Source organism: Mustela nivalis (assembly GCF_964662115.1).
Source record: "Mustela nivalis genome assembly, chromosome: 7".
In the NCBI taxonomy this organism is placed as follows: Eukaryota; Metazoa; Chordata; class Mammalia; order Carnivora; family Mustelidae; genus Mustela; species Mustela nivalis.
In genome coordinates, this window is record NC_139026.1 from 3916892 (window position 1) to 3939247 (window position 22356).

A 22356-nucleotide genomic window follows, 5' to 3' on the forward strand; every position below is an offset into this window, starting at 1 on the left:
TCTCGACCTTTCCCCCACCCCCGCGCCAGCCCTCCGGGGCCCAGACCGAGACCCCGACCCTCGCCCTCCAGCGCCCGGTGTTCACCCCCAGGTGCCTGCCCTCGCCCTCTGCGCCCCGGCCCTCACCTTCAGCTGCCCGGCCCTTCGCCGCCAGGTGCCTACCCATGCCTTCTGCCCGACCCCCGGCCTTCTGGCACCTGGACCCTGGCCCTCGCCCTCCAACCCCCATACTCGGCCCTCCCCCGAGAGGTGCCCACCCTTGCCCTGTGCGGCTGGGCCCCGACCCTCCTCCGCACCCAGCCCCAGGTCTGCGCAGGACCCTCCTCTCCTTTGCCCTGGCTCCCCGGGCTTTGCCGGTTTCTCCTCCCGCGCCGAGCCCTAGTCCCCTCTCGTCGGGGGCACGGATGTCCTTGTAAAGCAGACCCAGGATTCCGATCCCAGTGACATTAGGCCGCTTGCTTCCCCCTGGCTTCTTCCGCGGCACCAGGCAAAGCGCAAGCCACAAAGAACACGATCGGGCAGGAGGTAGGAAGTGACCCTGCGCGTCCTGAAGCCAGTCTGCGAGGCCCCAGTTGAGATAAGGCCCCAGTGAGGGTCAGCGCGGGCGCTTCGGGCTCAGGGTGTGCAGGCAGGGAGGGGTCTCTGTTCCGTCGGAAGATCCGCCGGCAGAGCCTTCCCCGCGGTCTCTCTGAAGTGGTCAGACACGGAGGGGCCGGTGTCCCTCTGTGTAAAGGGATTTCATCAGTCTTGGGCCTTTGCGGAGCTCCTGTTCCTGCTCGCCATCGGTTCTGTGTGTGTCATGAGCTGGGGCAGGTCTAGGTGACATGCGGCCTCTGCGGCGATGCCCTTACTGGCTACCTCATTGCTTGACACAGACCCACTTGACAGCAGGGACTCCGTCTTGCCTGCTGCACCTCTCGTCTCCTCCAAAGACTCAGTGAGAGAGAGCTAAAGGAAGTAATTGGTTTTAATGAGCCTGAACAACTGACTGGATTCAAGGAGACGTCTGCATAGGAATATTGTAATAGTAACAGCAGTCGTGGAGCTTGTACCACACTCCTGGCACCCCTGTTTCAGTGCTATAGGGACTATGAGCCCACATTACTGTTTAGGAAACTGAACTTCAGAGGGTCCAGATGACTCCACAGTCACCCAGGAAGGGCAGAGCCTGCACTTGAGTTCAGGCCAGGCCAGGCTCCCTACTGCGTTGCGGTGAGAATCCACAGACGTAGTGACCTCAGCAGCAGAGGGCCTGTGAGATTTTTCCCAACTCACATCTTTTGCGGCTCTCTCAGGCCAGATTTCCTTGATTCTGTTATCAAAAAGACTTTGAAAAGATAAAGGTAAGAATACAGGAGTATTTATAATAATCTCCACTCATTTCTCACGTCAGTAGGCCCCACCATCAGTAGATTCTCACCTTTGAACTGGTGGTTATGTGAAGCGTTGCTCTGTTATATCGTGTTCTTCCAACAGTGTGATATTTGAATGAGTATTTGAGTAAAGTCTTATACTGGAGTCAGCCTAAATTATTTGCCCACTGCTGCTTAAGATCCAGATAAAGTGGTGTTTTGAACTTTTTTAAACTAGTGCCAAACGTAAGTTTCAATCTTACTTCTTTTCTTAATTCAACAGTACATATCATTATTAACAATATATCTTAAGATTATCTTGAAAATGCCTTTACAACTTATCCCACATGCCCTGGAAGCTCCATTCCCCTCCTGAGAGTCACTGGTAACCCAGAGACTTTGCTCAGAACCATATAAAGCCAGTCATGGATTATTTCAACATTACCTTTAATATCTCCCCACAATAAAAATTTCTGGTTTACTTATTGCTGAATTTTGCATGGGCTATTCACATTCTCCTACACGATGGCCAAAACTCAGTATAATGCTAATCCAGGACTAATTTAATATATTCATTTGAATATTTGTCAATAAATCATCTTTTTAAAAATCTTACAGAATTACTGGCACATTTAGGTAGATTTTATTAAACCGATCGATAATTTTCTGTTCTACCCATTTTCTCTTAAACTTTAATTTAGCTAGTTGTGGTCATTCTTTTTGTAGTAATTTCCTATTGCTAGCACCTGTTAAAATTTGATATGTTCTCACTTGTTTTTAGTAAATCTAATGTTGGGGGTTTTTGTGGGTAGTGGAAAAATTTCATCTTTAATCCTAACCTTGATGTTTTTCCACTTAAATTTAACAAATTGTTTTTGTGTATATATAGTATTAGGAGCAGAAGAAAGATATATATAATGAGACAGCTTCTGGTCCCAAGACATTGGGAATATAAGAAAATGACACACTTGTTGAAATAGAAGGCCCGATAACACTGTTTATGGAACTTGAAGGAAAATACTAGATCTGATATAGGGAGGTATGGACAGAAAGATGTAAGGATAAGAAAAAATATTCTAGAGGAATTAGCATTTGAGCTTGCCCAAAGAATAAAGAGTACTTTTCTAGGGATTTGTGAGTCTATTGTGGGACAGTTATATCCCAAATTGTCAAGAATGTAGTACACTTGTGTAGAGCAGCAGTGATGTGTAGTGTTGGAATCCTACTTAAGTCCTGGCCAGAATGATGTATTTAGCTTTATGGAAAAAATAGACTTTGGAGCAGGGACTGCTGAGCAGGGAAGTTCCACAAGTGTGCCTGAGCCTAAGGCTATCCTCTCCACTTGTGATTTATACCCTGCCCCCTCCTCGGTTCTTTGCTTCTGTGATTTTCTTTCTCTTTTGGACTGTATCTTCCTCCCTTATTGGATAATTTTCATTGGCAATGATACATGCCTTATTAACCGTCTCATAACATAGAGGATAGCTAGCTATATGAAAAGAAAATATAGTACGATGTTAATTGTAGAATTTAGTGGTAAACGTATGGATGTTTACAGTGAAATTCTTTCAACTTTCTTGTGTGTTTGGAAGTTTTATAATGAAATGTTTGGGGGAAAGCCTTGAACTTCACTGTCTCTTTAGGCTGTTGCCCCATTTTATCAGTACAGGCAAACTCTCTGAACCATCCTCGGTGCTCTTGATTCAGTTTTCAGTCCCAAGCTCCACTGAAATGACACTTATCTAGGTCACCGTTGACTACATCTTGTAAGAGTCAGTAGCCAGTCTCCTTCCTCATCCTGTTTGACTTATCAGTGTTGTTTCATTCATGTAAAAATAATGGCATGCCTACTAAGTCCCATGCACTGTTCTCATCAGTGAACAGATAAAACTCCCTTCCCATGTAGAACTTGCATTCAAGTGCAGAGAGACAGACAACAAAATATGAGAAGTGTGTAGAATGTTAATGTCAAGTATTAAGTAGAAAAATAGAAACAGGAGGGGAATCAGAAATGCTGGGGTTGTTTTTAAAGAAGTTGGTCAAAGAAGGTCTTGCTGTCTTGGTGGCATGGCAGGTCACATTTCCTCTCTCCCTTGAGCCTCTGCGCTTCTGACTTTGTATACCAAGTAGGTTTTCTCTGTGTCACTGGCAAGCCCTCAGTTATTGGTGGCTTCTTCCCTAGGTTTTTTAAGCACTGGAGTCCTCCCACCCCCTGGAAATACGTCCTCTGTCTGTGTATACCTTATGTTCTTTGCCCAGATTCATAGCTTCAAACACCATCTTTATGCTGCTTTCAAAATTATATGCCTAGGCTATAATATTCAGCTTTTTTTTTTTTTTTTTTACTATTTCTAGTAGACATGTGAAATACTATAATCAGGGGTGTCTGGCTGGCTCAGTAGAGTTCAAGTTCCACCTTGAGCATAGAGATTACTTAAAAACAAAATCTTTAAAAAATACTATAATGAGAAAGAGTAGCAAATTTCCTCTCCCCTACTTCCTCCAGACAAACTTGTTCCTTCTGAGGTCTTACCTTCTCAGTAAGGGGCACCATTTACTCACTCAGACCAGATACCCAGAGTAATTCTTTATTCCTCCTCCTACAGCCCACTTCCCTTGTCTAACCTTCTGTAAATCCTAATAACTCCACCTCTGAAATGCATCCTAAATCCAGTTGTTTCTTGCCACATTTCACTGCTGTTACCCAGCCAAAGCTGCTAGAACTCTCATTTGGACTATTTCTGTAACTTCCTAACATGTCCCTCTGCTTGCTTTCTTGTCTCTCTGCAATTCATTCTCACAGCAGAGTGAGCAGTTTTAAAAAACAGGCTAAAAAAGTAAATCTATAAATCCAAGCACTGCCCAACTTAAAACTCTCCAATGGCTTTCCTCCACACTTGGAATAAAGTCCAGTATTTCTGGGACACCTGAGTGGCTTGGTGGGTTAAGCCTCTGCCTTAGGCTCGGGTCATGATCTCAAGGTCCTGGGATCGAGCGCATTGAGCTCTCTGCTCAGCGGGGATCCTGCTTCCCACCCCCACCCCCCGCCTACTTGTGATATTTCTCTCTCTGTCAAATAAAATCTTTTTTAAAAATAATAAAATCCAGTATTTCTTACCGTGATCCACAAAGCCTTTATGATCTGGCTCCTGTGTATTTCTCTTCTCTAATAGTCACTTCCCCCATATTTACTGTGCTCCAGTCAGAAGTGCTTTTCTTTTCCCCCTTCCTTACATAGACCAATCTTATTTCCATTTCAGGGTCTTAGCATTTGCTGCTCCTTGGACTTTAGAATGCTTTTCTCCCAGAGTTCCAAGTTGTATATGGCTACCACCTAAATGAATTCTCTTTCATCCTTGTAAGTTCTCTCTGTCACACCCTGTCTGGGCCAATTCTACTACCTTAATAATCTTGTCCTCTTACCGCTTCCCATTTCTTTCACTGTTTCAGGCTCTTATCATTTCTTCCTTGGATTAATATAAGTAATCCTTTAGCTGAGCTCCCAAACTTTTGTCTTACCCTACTTTAATCCATGTGCCACATTGTTACCTCAATAATCTTCATCTGTTCCCATGAGAGAGAAGATCCATTTTATTTCTTGATAAAGAAAAGGCACTTGAAAAAATTCAATACCTAAAAGGTTGATAGGCTCAAATGAAACATTTTTGGTTAGACTCCATCATAGGTGGTGATGTTGTGTACTTCACGTTGTATTACATCACAATACCTATTTGTTTTACCACCAGTGCTAAAATTGACCCCTGGAATAGGGTAGTGACAGTGATTACTCTATTGTACAATTAGTTTTTCCCTTCTAACTAGTTAATGTTCTAGGGTTATTAGTGTTAATTTGACATTAGAAAAATGTTCCGTATCCACCAATTACCCAAATTTTTTTTTGTTTTTAATTATAATTCCAGTATAGTTAACACAGTGTTATATTAGTTTCATGAGTACAGTATATCAGTTCTATTATGGTCCGTAATCAAAGGAGCGAGACTGATACAAAGTGAAGGTCAAACAAAGCTTTATTTCGTGCCAAGCATCGAGAATCAAACTGACCGGTCAGGGCCGTCTCTTGCAAAGAGGTGACCCCTCCCAGCCTCACAGACTAACTTTTATAGAGGTAGTTTAGCCAGGCTATACACAGGTGGCCAATGAGATTGCAGTACACAGAGAAAACTGCACAGTCATGTTAGGTCACACACGGGCGGCCAATTGAATTACAATTCACCCTAGTAGATGTATGTGTGCCCCACTGATTGGCTGACTCTACCTGGCCTGACCCGCCCTTGTATCTGGGCTTTGCAAGTAGGTTCCTTTGGGAGGGGCAGGGTCAATCTAAGTTTACTGCATGAACAACAAAATGGCTCCCTCTGATTAAGTAGGCCCTTACAGATTCAACAGTTCTGCACTTGTTACTCAGTGTTCACCGTGTTAGGTGTACTCTTCAATCCCCATCACCTATTTCCTTCCCCCCACCATCTTCCCTCTGGTAACCATTAGTTTGTTCTTAAGAATCTGTTTCTTTTTCTTTTTCACTTTTTGAACTGTTTCTTGGTTTGCCTCTTTTCCCCCTTTATTTCTTAAATTCCACATGAGTGAAATCATGGTATTTGTCTTTCTCTGATTGACTGATTTTGCTTAGCATTATACTCTCTAGTTCCACCCATGTTGTTGCAAATGGTAGGATTGCATTCTTTTTTTATGACTAATACCCCACTGTATATACATACCCCACCTTTTTTTTTTAACTAATATTTTTATATATATATTTTTAAGATTTTATTTATTTGTCAGAGGGAGAGAGAGCGAGCACAGGCAGACAGAAGCAGAGGGAGAAGCAGGCTCCCTGCCGAGCAAGGAGCCCGACGCGGGACTCGATCCCAGGACAGTGGGATCATGACCCCAGCCGAAGGCAGCTGCTTAACCAACTGAGCCACCCAGGCGTCCCAATACATACCCCATCTTTTTTATCAGTTCATCAGTTCATGGACACTTGGGCTGCTTCCATATCTTGGCTATTATAAATAACATTACTATAAAACATTGAGGTGGCTGTATCCTTTTGAATTAGTGTTTTTGTATTCTTTGGGTGAATACCCAGTAGTCTGATTATTGGATCACAGGATAGTTCTATTTTTAACTTTTTGAGGAACCTCCATACTGTTTTCCACAGTGGCTGCACCAGTTTACATTCCCACAAATGGTGCTCGAGGGTTCCTTTTCCTCCACATCCTCACCAACACTGTTATTTCTTATGTTTTTTTATCTTAGCCTTTGCAGCATGTGTGAGGTGATAGCTCTTTATAGTTTGATTTGCATTTCCCCAAAGATGAGTGATGTGGAGCATCTTTTCATGTGTCTTTTGGCCATCTGTGTGTCTTTGGAAAAATATCTGTTCATGTTGTTTGCCCATTATTTAGTTGGATTATTTGTTTTTGGGGTGTTGAATTGTATAACTTCATTATGTATTTTAGATACTAACCCTTTATTGCATATGTCATTACAAATATCTTCTATTTGGCAAGTTGTCTTTTAGTTTTGTTGATTATTTTCTTTGCCGTGCAGAAACTTTTTATTTTGATGTAGTCCCGATGGTTTATTTTTGCTCTCATTTCCCTTGCTTCAGGGAACCTATCTAGTAAAATACTGTTGCAGCCAATGTCGAAATTACTGGATTTGCTACCCAGATGTTTTTAATGCCATTTAATAATCCTGACTGAATTGGCATTTTATTAAGGTTTGCAAAATTGTGTTTATAATATGTCATGCTTTTTCTACATTCACTGAGTGGTAGTCCCCTGCTTTAAGAAAAGTTTTTTTTTCATTGACTGGGATTATTAGAAACCTAAAATACAGTTCACATTGGAAAAACATAATACATGCTTGTCTTATTTTTTTTAAGATTTTATTTATTCACTTGAGAGAGAGCAAGCAAAAGAGGGCAGTTGTCAGGGGGAGGGGAAGGGGCAACTGGGGCTCTATCCCAGGACCCGAGCTGAAGGCAGTTGCTTAATCAACTGAGCTACGCAGGCATTCCCAATGCTTGTCCTTTTTAATTAGTATTTTCATAAATGAAATATAATAGTATAAATGGTGAAAATGAGTTTATCTCTTTTTTGGTTACTATTGTTATGGACCCATAGATTTTCATTGATATGGTGTGTTTTAATCCACCAAAATCATTACTCGTTTTTTTATTTTAAGATTTTATTTATTTATTTGAGGGAAAGAGAGAGAGAGAGAAAGCATAAGTAGGCTAGAGGGGCAGAGGGAGAAGGAGAAGCAGACTCCCCACTGAGCAGAGAGCCCTATGCAGTGCTTGATACCAGGATCCTGGGATCATGACCTGAGCCAAAGGCAGATGCCCAACTGACTGAGCCACCCAGGTACCCCATAAACCATTATTGTTTTTGATGCTCACCCTGTTATATCTTTAGTCAGTAGGAACTCTTTCAAGCTTCCTCCTGTGTCCTTTGGTCATGACCTCATTAATATTTGAAATCTTCCTTACTTTCTGACATAAGATGCTCCAGTCAGGCTATTCTTCAATTTTCCCAGCCTCAGACTTGGAAATAGCCAGTGCTCTGATTATTTCTGGTTTCTTTTTGAAGGAAATTTACTAAAGACCACGATCTGAGAACAAGAGATACTCAGTGCTCTTGATGAGTGCGTTTGGGTAATAGTGAGTCTAGGCCATTTCAGTGGCTGGAGCTAGGAAATACTTGAGGCACTTGTTCAGACTTGTTCTTTTGTTTATATAGAAGCTTTATTGAGATATAATTTACATACTATCAAGTTTGTCCTCTTTAAGTGAACAATTCAGTGATGTTCATTGTATTCACAGGGTTGTATAACTGTCATCGCTAATTCCAAAACATTTTCATCACCCCAAAAAGAAACCTTGTACCCATTAGCATTCCTCTCCATTATCTCCTTTCTATCCAGCCCCTGGCAACCCCTAATCCACTTTCTGTCTCTGTGGATTTTCCTATTCTAGACACTTTATGTAAATGGAACCATGTAATATGGGGCCTTTTCTGTCTGGCTTCTTTCACTTAACCTAAGAGGTTCCTCTGTGTTATGTATGTATTAGTCCTTAATTCCTATTTATTGCCGAATAATACTTCATTGCAAGGTGTACCGCATTGTATTCATTCACCAGTTGAAGGATTGTTGTCATTTTATGGTTGTTTTGAATAATGCTGCTCTCAACATTTGTGTACAAGTCTTTGTGTGGACATGTTTTCATATCTCTTGGATGTATACCTAGGAGTGGAGTTGCTGAGTCTTGTGGTAACCGTGTCTAACATTTGAGGAACTGCCAGACTGTTTTCTGAAGGAAGCGCTCTATTTTGACATTCCTATTGGCAATGAATGTTCAGATTTCTCCACATCTTCAACACTTGCTATTGTCTTCTCTCTTTTAGACATCCTAGTTAATGAGAATTTTATCTCATTGTGGTTTTGATACGCCTTTCCCTAGAGATTATTATGTTTGAGCACCTTTCCATGTTACAGTAATTTTTTAAAAATCAAACTCATGGGGCGCCTGGGTGGCACAGTCTGTTAAGCCACCAACTCTTGGTTTCTTGCCCAGGTCATGAACTCAGCGTCGTGTGATCAAGCCTCCAGTCAGGCTATGTACTCAGTGCGGAGTCAGCTTGAGATTCCCTCTCCCTCTCCGCTCCTACTTGTACTCACTCTAAAATAAATAAATGAATAAATCCTAATAAAGTAAAAAACAAAAATTGAATTCATGTTGAGATTCTCCATTTGGTATTTTTTAAAGATTTATTTATTTTCTTACTTATTTGAGAGACAGAGCAGGGATAGGGGCAGAGGGAGAGGGAGGGAGAGTCTCAAGCAGACTTCCCACTGAGCATAGAGCCCCATGCAGGGCTTGATCTCACAACCCCCAGAGCATGACCTGAGGCCAAAATCAAGAGTTGGTCCCTTAACCAACTGAACCAGGCACCCCTGCATTCAGTTTTAATATAACTGTGTTTTCACTGTTTCCTGATGCTTGTCATTGCAAATATTTCTTATTACCCTGAAAATCTTAGTTCCTAACATCACTCATATAATTATGTATTTGCTTTAATGTACGATATAAAGAAAATAATCTTAAAATTATCAATATCAGTAAGATTTCAAACAATGAAGAAAATAAAGGAAATTTAGAATTCTTTTGTGCTTCTTTTTGGTCCTTAAAACACATCCCATGAAGAATGTACATTCAGAATTTTGTAATCTGAAGTCCCTTGAAATAAAATATTTCTGAATATGACTATATTTAATATTCAGTCAGGTTTACTTGTTTCTGATTGTTGTCATTTACAGAATTTTAAAATTTTAGGTTCTTTTAAAATGGGTAATAAATATATGTATTTCAAAGGTTAAAACTATAGAAAGGGATACACTGAGAAATCTTGCTTCTGCCCTTTACCCTCTATCAGTCAGGGTCTCAACAGGAGACAGGTGGCACATTCAAATGAGGACAATTTATTGAAGGTTTATTTACAAAGGGACTAATTACAAAGGTGTGGGAGGCTATAAAGGAATTCCAAGTACTAGAGGAATTACAGGGTTAGCACGATGGATCTGTCACCACACAAGGCAGAGAGAAGGAAATTTAAGTGCTGGAACCTGTCAAAGGACACAGCTAGTTGGAAGCCACTTCACAGAGAGAGAAGTAGGGGAATAAATACCCTGATCCCATTTTTTTCCTTCCCTCCTGCCAGAGCTCCCCATTGACCAAATCCAGCTAGAAGCCAAAAGGTATGAGAGCCTATTGATACAGGGCAAAAAACAGGGAGGAAAATGGACCAGGAGAGGCTGACATGTGTCCAGCTCAGTTTCTGTGTACTGCTCTCCACTTTGTATAAATGACCATTTCTTGATTATCTTTCAGTATCCCTTTTTGCAAATGCAAGTAAATAGATTTGTATTGCTATTTCTAACCCCTTAGTTCTCTTTATGCCAAAGTTTGTATTTAGTTTTTTACTATATATGCTGTTATAAACTTTTTTTTCATTGACTACATCCTTTTCTCTTTCTGCTGTGTAATTCTCCTTGTGTGGCTGTTATACAGTTATTTCAGGTATTCCTTTAATTTCTAGACACTTGAGTTATTTCTGATCTTCTTCTCTTAGAAAAAACGTATAATGAATTGCATAGCTGTGTATTTTCCATTGTATAGTTGTACGCATGTATGAGGGAGATAGATTTCTAGAAGAAGAATTGCTGGCTCAAAAGATGAATTGGTTTAGAAAAGGGTTAGTATCCACAATATGTAAAGAAGTTATACAGCTCAACACCCAAAAAACAATAATCCAGCTAAAACATGGGCAGACAACATGAACAGATATTTCTCCAAAGAAGACACACAGATGGCCAACACACACATGAAAAGATGCTCCACATCACTCATCATCAGGGAAATGCAAATCAAATTATGATGAGCTAACACCTCACACATGCCGCAATGGCTGAGATCAAAAACACAAGAGATGTTAACTGTTGGTGAGGATGTGGAGAAAAAGGAACCCTCCAGTACTGTTTGTGGGGATGCAAACTGGTACAGCCACTGTGGAAAACAGTTTGGAGGTTCCTCAAAAAGTTAAAAATAGAGGGGTGCCTGGGTGGCTCAGTGGGTTAAAGCCTCTGCCTTTGGCTCAAGTCATGATCCCATGGTCCTGGGATTGAGCCCTGCAATGGGCTCTCTGTTCAGTGGGGAGCCTGCTTCCCCGCCCCCTCTCTCTCTGCCTGCCTCTCTGCCTACTTGTGATCTCTGTCTGTCAAATTAAAAAAAAAAAAAATCTTAAAAAAAAAGTTAAAAATAGAACTAGCCTGTGACCCAGTAATCAGACTACTGGGTATTTACCCAAAGAATACAAAAACACTAATTCAGAAGGGTGCAGGCGCTCCCTCTGGCTTCCCCCACATGCCCTTCCTCACTGTGCATGCCCTTCCTCACTGTGCATGCTCTCTCAAATAAATAAATAAATATATATTTTTTTTAAAAAGTAGGCTCAGGCTGCTGTACCACCAACTCCTACCAATCATAAGTATTTAAGCTAATGTAATACTTTAGCTAAGTATTTAGGATTTTTTCTTATCCGTGGGAATATCTTGTATATAGTTAGCCATTTTTAAAAGTATGTGATTGTTAGTAGTCATAAAATGGAGTAACTAAAATTCAGAGATGAGAGGCACCAGGGTGGCTCAGTGGATTAAGCCTCTGCCTTCAACTCAGGTCATGATCTCAGGGTCTTGGGATCGAGCCCCACATCAGCTCTCTGCTCTTTGCCTACTTATAATCTCTCTCTCTCTCTGTCAAATTAAAAAGTCTTTAAAATTTAGAGATGATTTGCCATAGTATAGTATTTAATAATGGAAGAGAGTTGAGGTTTAGATCCCCTTATTTAATCTTAAATTTAGGCCACTTAATGCTCTACCATAGCTGCATAGAAGAAACCAGTGATCTATATAAAATTGTTCAGTCACATCCTAAATATAGACGAGACAGTATTACTGAGATGTGTATTGGCTCTATTTCTTTTCCAAGGGTGGCCTGGTTTATTTGACTCTGGGCAAGGTTTTTTATTAATAAGAAGGAATAACTTTATGCTGAAAATAAAAAATAAATTTAAAAAAAAAAGGAGTAACTTTTTACTCTCTTTTCTTTCCCAGGAAAATCTAATGTAATGGATGCACTTAGTTTTGTAATGGGAGAGAAAACAGCTAATTTAAGAGTGAAAAATATTCAAGAACTCATTCACGGAGCACATATTGGAAGACCCGTCTCCTCTTCTGCAAGTGTGAAAATTGTGTATGTGGAGGAAAGTGGAGAAGAGAAAACATTTACAAGGATTATCCGAGGTACTTTTTTGGTAGATAATTGCTTATGAGTCATTTGATTTTTCAAAAGTTAAGTCAGATCATCTGTTTTCTTCTCTTTTTTTGGAGGGTGTGATTTGTTATTCCACTGGCATAGTAAACTAGAGATTTGGGGGGGTTCTTCCTCTTAGATGGCAAATCTCAGAAGCAAGTAATAGAACCTGTTTGATTCTCCACTAAGAGTCTTCTTTAGATGGATTTGTTCACATTTTCCTGTCGTCAAATAGCATTTTTCTATTTGACGGTTATTAGGTTAAAATGAAGGAGGTTCTCTACATATGTGGTTTATGGTTTTCTTTGTGACAAACTGATTATTATGTATATTTTTGGTTTGTATTGGAAGTTTTTCTATCACCAAATAGCAACCCAAATGAAATATTTGAATTTGCATTTTTGTCACTTATTCAGGAAACAGGAATTTGATAAATAAACCCTTGTTTCCTGAGTAAGCAAGACTGAGAGTTGCTTATGTGTGTATCTTTTCTATATGCTAAGAGTTTACAATGTCTCTGTAAAATAGGCATGTCTTGGTTTTGGTCTTTTGCTTTTGGTGTTTTGTTCTTGTGTACTAGAACATGGTCTTAATGTTCTAGTGTATAAATACTCTCTTATTAACTTTCCCCAGATTCAGCCGCTGATAATTGTGGAAATACTTATACCTTAGTGTGTAACTTAAGTATTTCACCACATTACCACATAGATATCTTTATCGGTGAGTTTTCTCACTTCCTTTGGGTTTTTATTCAAAACTCTCTGTTGCAGCAAAGATTACCTAGCCTGCTCTATTTATCTAAAAAATCATCATAAATTTATATTTTCCCATCTTTATTGAGGTATAATTGACAAGTAAAAATTGCATATATCTATCTAGGGTCTCCTGCTGACCCAGTCAGAAGAGCATGTGACTCTTTTTTTTTTCTTTTTTTAAGATTTTATTTATTTATTTGACAGACAGAGATCATAAGTAGGCAGAGGCAGGCAGAGAGAGAGAGGAAGCAAAGCAGGCTTCCCGCTGAGCAGAGAGCCCGATGCAGGGCTTGATCCCAGGATCCTGGGATCATGACCTCAGCTGAAGGCAGAGGCTTTAACCCACTGAGCCACCCAGGCACCCCAAGCAGGTGACTCTTGATCTTGGATTCGTGATTCTAGCCCCACATTGGGCCTAAAACTTACTTAAAAGAAAAAAAGTAAGAAAAAAAATGCTAATTTAAAAAATTGCATGTATTTAAGGTATACATCTGTTTTTATATACATTGTGAAATGAACAACACAATCAAGCTAATTTACATATATATCACCTTACATGGTTACTGTTTTCTTTGTATGTTGATGAGTGTGTGTGTTTCTGGTGAGAATACCTAAGATCTACCCTCATCACAAATTGGAAGTATATAATACAGTATTGTTAGCTGTAGTCACTTTACTATACGTTAGATCTCCAAAACTCACCACCTTGCATAACTAAAACTTAGTAACCCTTGACCAACCTCACCCCATTTATCCCCTCCACCGGTCGCTAGCATCCACCATTCTATCTCTGTTTCTGTGCGTTTAACTATTTTAGATTCTGCATATACCTGAGATCATGCAGTATTTCTGGACTCTCTGTTCTGTTCCATTGGTCTCTATGACTGTTTTTATGCCAGTACCATACTGTTTTGATTACAGCGACCTTGTAACAAATAGCTTATAAAGAATAAAAATGTATTTCTCACTGTTCTGGAGGCAAGAAGTCCAAGATCAGGTTGCCAGTATGGTCCAATGAATGGCTTTCTTCTGGGCTGCAGACATCTCAGTATGCTTTCACATTGGTGGAAGGAACTAGGGAGCTCTGTGGGATCTCTTTTGTCAGCAATCCTGTCCCCAAGCGCTCCACAGCCACAACTTAATCACCTCCCAAAGGCCACACCTCCTAATACCATCACGTTTTGGAGTTAAAATTTCTACATATGAATTTAGAGGGGGCACAGACATTCAGACTGTAACATCCTATTCAAAGCCAGAATGCCTATTCCCCACACACAGAGACTTCCATGTCCCCCTCCCAGCTCTCTTACTCCTTAGCACTTAACGTTTTCTCATGTGGTAATTGTTGTACTTACATAGCTCATTTTTTTGTGTGTCCGCATTGGAAGGTTTAAACTCCTTGAGATCCAGACTTTCATTCAGTTTGTCCACTGCTGTAGAATACTCCTTGGCATATGGTGGTAATTCAATATTTGTTGACTGATTAAATGTATTTATTAATAACAGGTATGTTGTTGCATAACTGACCATTTCAATAAGAGAAGTAATTTTACTAAACCCTGAATGGTTGTTACATGTCTGGTATCTATACTTCCAATAATAGCTTTTTTCTTTTATTTTAGGGGGATGCTCAGAATTTCATTTTGATGATAATCCAGTGAGTCGTTCTGTGTATGTAGCTGAGTTGGAAAAGATAGGCATAATAGTCAAAGCACGGAACTGTCTAGTGTTTCAGGTAAGGAGCTGTACTGGTTTGTTTGTTCATGATTTTGAAAATACAGCCATATATTTTATATGTTGATGTGCTTTACTGTTTTTAAAAGGGAACTGTGGAGTCAATTTCAATGAAAAAACCCAAAGAAAGAACCCAGTTTTTTGAGGAGATCAGCACATCAGGAGAGCTTATTGGAGAATATGAGGAAAAGAAAAGAAAGTTACAGAAAGCTGAAGAGGATGCACAGTTTAATTTTAATAAGAAGAAAAATGTAGCCGCAGAACGCAAACATGCAAAGTTAGAGAAAGAAGAGGTAAGGTTGTGATGGTGGAACCAGTAAGTGTCGGACACAAAGACTTTGTTAGCATTGCTAGGTATTGGCTTGCGGTTACTAACAAGATGTTAAAAATAATGTAAGACAAAGAAAGTCCACTATTTGTTAAAAATAAACTTTTTGATATAGTTTCTATTTTTTTTTGTTTTTATTTTTCCTTAATAGGCAGTACAACTTTAACCACAAAAATATCTGATTTTACTGACTAAAAATAAGCTTGGGGGTTTTATATCTTTTATGACAGAAGCTTTCAACTTTTGGATCTGGTCCCCTTGCACTCTTACAAATGTATAAGGCCCCCAAAGAGTTTGTGTTAATGTGGCTTATATCTACCAATATTTATTATATTTGAAACTGAGAAATTTTAAAAATGTATTTTAACAAACTGAGGGTTTTGGAGGGGAAGGGGTGGGGAGTTAGGTGAGCCTGGTGGTGGGTATTAAGGAGGGCACGTATTGCATGGAGCACTGGGTGTGGTGCATAAACAATGAATCTTGGAACACTGAAAAAATTAAATTAAATTTAAAATATATACATATTTTTTAATAGTCAATGTTAAAACAGTAGTAAACATACATTAACATAAATGACGTATTTTTATGAAAAATAGCTGCATTTTTCAAACTAATTAGAAGGGTGGCATTGTTTTACATATTTATCATCTCCTTAATACATGGCTTAATAGAAGAATCGCTTATCTCCTGCATCAAACCAAATTTATGTGAAGGCCTAGCAGGTTTATCCTCCATCGGTGCAACTGTCAACACAATGAAAAAAGCAAATGAGGGCTTATGAAAAGTGTTTGGACCTCAGGAGCTCCCTCAGAGCGTACTGGGAACCTGTAGGAGGCCACAGACACACTGCACAGAGACTGCTCTGTGGTATTTCTTGTTGCCCTTCACAATGCCTAGTATAGTGTCTTATTTATGGTTGATAATTATTTGTGCTTAGAATAATCTTTGTCAAATGGAAATCAGTCTGTCTTTCTCTTGCATAAAACCTCTATCAGTGGGCACCTGGGTGGCCCAGTTGGATAAGCAACTGCCTTCGGCTCAGGTCATGATCCCAGGGTCCTAGGATCGAGTACCCGCATCCCGCTCCCTGCTCAGTGGGGAGTCTGCTTCTCCCTCTGACCTTCTCCCCTCTCATGCTTTCTCTCACCCTCTCTCTCAAATAAATAAAGAAAATCTTTTTTTGAACAACAAACCAAAATCTCTGTCAGTGCAGTGCTTCCCTCTAGTGTCCCTCTCCGTGTAGTTATATGGCCCCTTACCCACCTCACAAGCTTTAGTTTCCTCTCCTCTCCCACCACACTGACCTTCACTGTTTATTGAACATAATGTGCTCACTTCTAGCTCTGAGCTTTTGCTGTTTCCCCTGCCAGACAACTGTGTGCCTGATGGTTTCCATGGCCAGTACTCTCTCATTCAAGTTGTCATTAAAAGGTATTTTCTCAGGAAAGCATTTGGTATCCACATGCCAATCTAAGTTGGCGCCCCTCCCTAGTGCTATTGCATTACCCTATTTTTTTGTAACATGTATTGCTGTATGAAATTACCTTGTTTATTATGTTTGCTTGTTTATGCTCTCATTCCCTCTCCCACCATTAGAACAACTAACTTGTAAGTTGATATGAGCAGGGACTATTTTTTTTTTTAAAGATTTTATTTATTTATTTAATGACAGACAGAGATCACAAGGAGGCAGAGAGGTAGGCAGAGAGAGAGGAGGAAGCAGGCTTCCTGCCAAGCAGAGAGCCTGTTGCGGGGCTCAATCCCAGGACCCTGAGATCATACCTGAGCCGAAGGTGGAGGCTTAACCCACTGAGCCACCCAGGCGCCCTGCAGGGACTATTTCCATCTTCTTCTCTACTACAGTCCCCTCAACAGGTCCAGGCACATAGTAGGCAGTCATTAATATTTGAAGAAATAAATGAAAGGTAGATATGTTTCTCATTGTGATGTTTCTCTGTTTCTTCATATTTTTACGTATGTGTATTTGTCCTTGGTTTTGTTAGTGGAGAGGGATGATGTCAGTGAAAGACTCTGGTATCCATAATATACTGAAACAGTTTATAGAAATGTAGAGTTACTAAACTTCAAACTTTAGACAGTTAGAATCATTGAATTGCCCAACTATTTATTACCGTGTCATGGCAAATGGCTGTTTACATATTACTCGGAATATATCATTGATTAGGAGATTTCCCTTCAAGGCAGCGCTTTATTCCTTTTTTTTTTTTTTCCTCAAAGATTTTATTTATTTATCTGACAGACAGAGACCACAAGCAGGCAGAGAGGCAGGCAAAGAGAGAAGGGGAAGCAGGCTCCCCGCCGAGCAGAGAGCCCGATGCGGGGCTCGATCCCAGGACCCTGAGATCATGACGTGAGCCGAAGGCAGAGGCTTAACCCACTGAGCCACCCAGGTGCCCCATTTTTTTATTAACAGTACAAATGCTAAGGAAATTCTTCCATTTTACATATATTTTAGAATTTTTAATATTGCTGATCACAGAAAAAATTACATCTTATAGCAGGAATTTTACCTGGAATCCTTGAAGTTATCATGATCTCAGGGTTCAGAGATTGAGCCCCTCCTCAGACTTGTATTCAGTAGGGCATCTGCTTCTCTCCCTCTGCCCCTTCCCTTGCTTGTGTGCATGTGAGTGTGCGCACACACTCTCTCAAATGTCTTTAAAAAAAAAAAAAAGAAGTTGCCAGGCACCTTACAAGTCCTATAACTTCCTTCAGTTTACATATTAGGAAGCTGATGTCAGAAGTGTTAATGGACTTGCCATACTCTGAGGTCAAGACAGAAATGGGACAAAGACCCAGGTTAGCAGGTGCCACTTCTTTGTTCCTACCACTGAGTGGATGAAAATAAAATCATTTACTGATGTATTATATAACTGTATCCAGAAACCTTCTCCAAATAATGCTACTTTTGACAATACTATTTCTTAGTGACATAAGTAATTATTTCATAAATTTAATAACTTGTGAATAATAAATAATAGATAAATAGTAAGTAATTTGATTTCTTAGAGATGGTTTGTTGGTACTGATGCTGAGTATATGAAAAGTCACCTTTAAATATACTTCCTTTTAATGGTTGTTGAATTGTACTGTTTTATAGGCAGAACGTTATCAGAGTCTCCTTGAAGAACTGAAAATGAACAAGATACAATTACAGCTTTTCCAACTATATCATAATGAGAAGAAAATTCATTTCCTGAACACTGAGTTAGAGCACGTGAGTAGGGACTTGAGTGTCACAAAGGAGTCTCTTTCCCATCATGAAAATATAGTGAAAGCCAAGAAGAAGGAACATGGAATGTTAACCAGACAACTACAACAAACAGAAAAAGAATTAAAGTGAGTTCTTAAAAATAGTTATTAACAACTGGATTTTATGTACATTGATAGAAAAAATATAAGTGACACTTTTAAGGTAGATTTTTTAAAAAAAAATTTTTTACTTTGAAATATTTTTAGTGCACAGAAAAATTACAAAGATAGCAAGAGTTCCCCTATTCCCCACACCTAATTTATATTAATTTTCACATTATTTATTTGATAGATTATTTTTATTAATTTATTATATTAATTTTATTAATAATATTATTATTAATTAACAGCCAGTGGTCATTATTAATTTGTCAGAATTCATGAACCAGTGTTGAGACACTACTATTAACTAAAGCCCATACTTTACTCATATTTTCTGATTTTTCCCCAGTGTCCTATTTCTGATTGGGAATACAACATTACATTTAGTCGTCGTGTCTCCTTAGGTTCCTCGTGGCTATGACAGTTCCTCAGACTTTCCTTATTTTTGGTGACCTTGAGAGTTTTGAGGTATATTGGCCAGGTTTTTTTTGTAGAATGTCTGTCAATTTGTATTTGTCTGATAGTTTTCTTGTAATTAGTAAAGGTTTATGGATTTTGAGGAGGAAGGCCACAGAAGTAAAATGTCATTGTCATCATATCACATCAGGAATGTCAACATATAATCTGTATGATATACCATCTGTCTCATACATGATAATATGAAACTGACATCACTGTTGATGTTGGCCTTCTCCTGCCTATGCCTGTCTATAAACTCCATTGCAACAGTGAGAAACCTGGCTTCCACAGTCTGCTTTTCATTTTATTTTTTATTTATTTTATTTTATTTTAATTCAATTAATTAACATAAGGTATCATTAGTTTCATGTATAAAGTTCAATTATTCATCAATTATGTGTAACAGCCAGTGCTCATTACGTCACATGCTCTCCTCCTTAATGCCCATCACTTAGTTATCCCATTTCCCCCTACCCATCTCCCCTCGTTTTGTTCCCATGATTAAGAGTCTCTTATGATTTGTCTCCCTCTCTGATTTTGTCTTATTTTATTTTTCCCTCCTTTCCCCTATGATCCTCAGTTTTGTTTCTTAAATTCCACATATGAGTGAAATATGATAATTGTCTTTCTCTTATTTTGTTTAGCATAATACCCCCAGTTCCATCCAGGTCAAGCTACCCTATGACCCAGCAATCACACCACTGGGTATTTACCCTAAAGATACAAGTGTAGTGATCCAAAGGGGCACTTGCATCCCAGTGTTTATAGCAGCGATGTCCACAATAGCCAACTATGGGAAGAAGCCCAGGTGTCCATCAACAGATGAATGGATAAAGAAGATGTGGGATATATACACAATGGAATATTATTCAGCCATCAAAAGGGATTAAATCTTACCATTTGCTGTTCATTTTCAACTCCAGTAGTCACACATAGCAATCCCAGAATTGTTAACCCGTGCCCTCATGGGGAGCAGCTTTAGCAACTAGAGTATAATGCTTATGTACAGTTCCTTTTGTTTTAGTTTTTAGACTTGAGTCATTTTCAGAGTTATTTAGGTTAGCTCCTTTCCCCTCACCCCCTCCCATAAAGGAGTTTCAAACCAAGATTGGTAATTAGTAGATGTTTTGGTTATATCCCATCTAGGATCCCCTGACCTCCTAAGTGATCTTTTTAAATTTGCATACATTACATTAAGGTTCATTCTTGGTGCTATAAAGTTCTATAGATTTTGACAAATGCATGATGTGATATGCTCACCATTATAGTATCATACAGTGTAGCTTTACCACTCAGAAAGTTCCCCTGTGCCATAACGACCCCCACCCGGCCCCACCACCAGCCCTGATGGGAAATCACTGATCTGCTTATGTCTCTGAAAGTTAATTTTTAGAATTTATTTTTAAATGTATGATTTGATCAAAAGAACTTCCTATATATAGTATAGATTTAATTTACTTTAAAGCAAACTTTATTTTCTTTTTAGATCTCTTGAAGCGCTTTTAAATCAGAAAAGGCCTCAATACATTAAAGCCAAAGAAAACACTTCTCACCACCTCAAGAAATTAGACGTGGCTAAGAAATCAATAAAGGACAGTGAGAAACAGTGTTCTAAACAGGAAGATGACATAAAAGCCCTGGAGACAGAGCTGATTGATTTAGATGGTGCATGGAGGAGTTTTGAAAAGCAGGTTGAGGAAGAAATCTTACAAAAGGGGCGAGACATTGAACTAGAAGCCAGTCAGGTGAACAAGTCAACAAATGAGAAATTTTTCATTTCTATTATCTCAGCTTCTTAGAAACAATTTAAAGAATGTTCTCTGATATTTTAAGAGATTATCCTCAGACAATCCTCATCTAACTTAATAGGGGTTGAAAATTTTCAGCCTGTATCCAGAGTTAAACTTAATCTTTCGACTAGGCTATTTTTACTTTATAAGATTAGATGGCATAACCTTTGTGAGTTAATTACAGTTATAGAAAAACTTCAAAAAGACTACCTACTATCATTTTGTAAAAAGGCTAGGTAATTAAACTATGTTCTTATGTTTTTAAGGTAATCATTTTCTCCTTATAAATATTATAAAAACTTAAAAATAAGATATATGTGGCTTTAAAAAAACATAACCACTTAACTGGCAGGAGGAAAGTTGATTATTTGAGGTAGTTCAAATGTGGTGGTGAATTAATATCCAATTTGGTATGTAAGACTTAATTATAATAAATTGTTAGTAGATACCCAAAAATTTGTAATTCAGAGTTTTCAAAATTCTCTTAATTGAATTTTTATCATTTATCTTTCATTAATTTTATAATAATCTTACATCATAACATACAAACTGTATAAATAGATATAATTTTATCTGAATATCTGTAATTTTATCTGAACTCTTGCTTTTGGGCCATTAATGAGTTTTAATCCCCTTTCTCGTCTAAGAATTTCTTACAGAAACATAAAGTTGGTTTTGAATGCCTTATGTATTGTCTAAGCAGGTTTAAATAAGAGGTTCATTTTGTGTTCGCATTATCTTACCTGGAGAACATGGCAAACTATCAACTAATTTATATAAAACTTTTGATAGGATTATCTGCTAGTAAATGGTATCTTTAAAATTTCCTCTCATGCTTCTTATGTGAATTAGTAATATTTAACTGTTCCTTCTGCAGCTGGATCGTTACAGAGAACTGAAGGAACAAGTAAGAAAGAAAGTGGCGATAATGACCCAACAGCTGGAAAAGCTGCAGTGGGAACAGAAGGCTGACAAAGAAAGACTGGTGTTTGAGAAGAGGAGGCATGGAGAAGTTCAGGTACCTTGGTTTGTGCAGTCATGACTGGGAATTATTTTCAATGAAATTGTATTCTGTTTTTGTATCCGCTTTTTAATATATAAATGGATTTATCCAAGACATAAGCAATTAATTTAAAAAATTCTGGATTCCCAGTTTTCTGCTTAGTACCATCCAGGAGCTCTTTCCTTGGTCTAAGGTAGAAGTAGACCTTGCCTCCATGCATGTATACAGTAAGTATTTTCCACACTTCTGTGTAGTGATGGGCCAGGGCAGACCATAGTTTCTGTTCTTACATGTATTTTAGTCCAGTAAGGTGAGGAGGAGGATAGATGAAGGGAAAAAACAAACAAGTATCATAATAGAGGTGAATGCAAAGTCCTGTGGGGACATTAAGGACACAACTCAAAAGGAGCTTGATGCCCTACACAGGAAGTGACCGAGACAGCATGATCGTGTCCACCCCTGCCCCGAGTAAGGCAGACCTGGCTTCCTGCCAGTCTTGTTCTGTCGCTGACCTGTTTAATCTTGAGAAATAACTGAGCCACACAGGCGCCCCAAGATTAAGATATTTTTTTAAGAGCATGAGAGGTGGGGGGGGCGCTTGGGTGGCTCAGTGGGTTAGAGCCTCTGCCTTCAGCTCAGGTCATGATCCCAGGTTCTTGGGAT

At 39.1% G+C, this 22356-nt stretch overlaps 1 protein-coding gene across 2 annotated transcripts in view; it reads left to right on the plus strand.

Annotated features, from left to right (window-relative positions):
* SMC1B (structural maintenance of chromosomes 1B) overlaps positions 1 to 22356 on the plus strand; it is a 75649-nt gene that overhangs the window by 783 nt on the left and 52510 nt on the right. For both annotated transcript variants that reach the window (XM_082739820.1, XM_082739821.1), the window contains exons 2-7: positions 12051 to 12239; positions 14627 to 14739; positions 14828 to 15031; positions 18188 to 18426; positions 20387 to 20645; positions 21568 to 21708. In XM_082739820.1, coding sequence (XP_082595946.1) covers positions 12051 to 12239; positions 14627 to 14739; positions 14828 to 15031; positions 18188 to 18426; positions 20387 to 20645; positions 21568 to 21708 — 1145 coding nt within the window. The remainder of the gene's footprint in view (positions 1 to 12050; positions 12240 to 14626; positions 14740 to 14827; positions 15032 to 18187; positions 18427 to 20386; positions 20646 to 21567; positions 21709 to 22356) is intronic.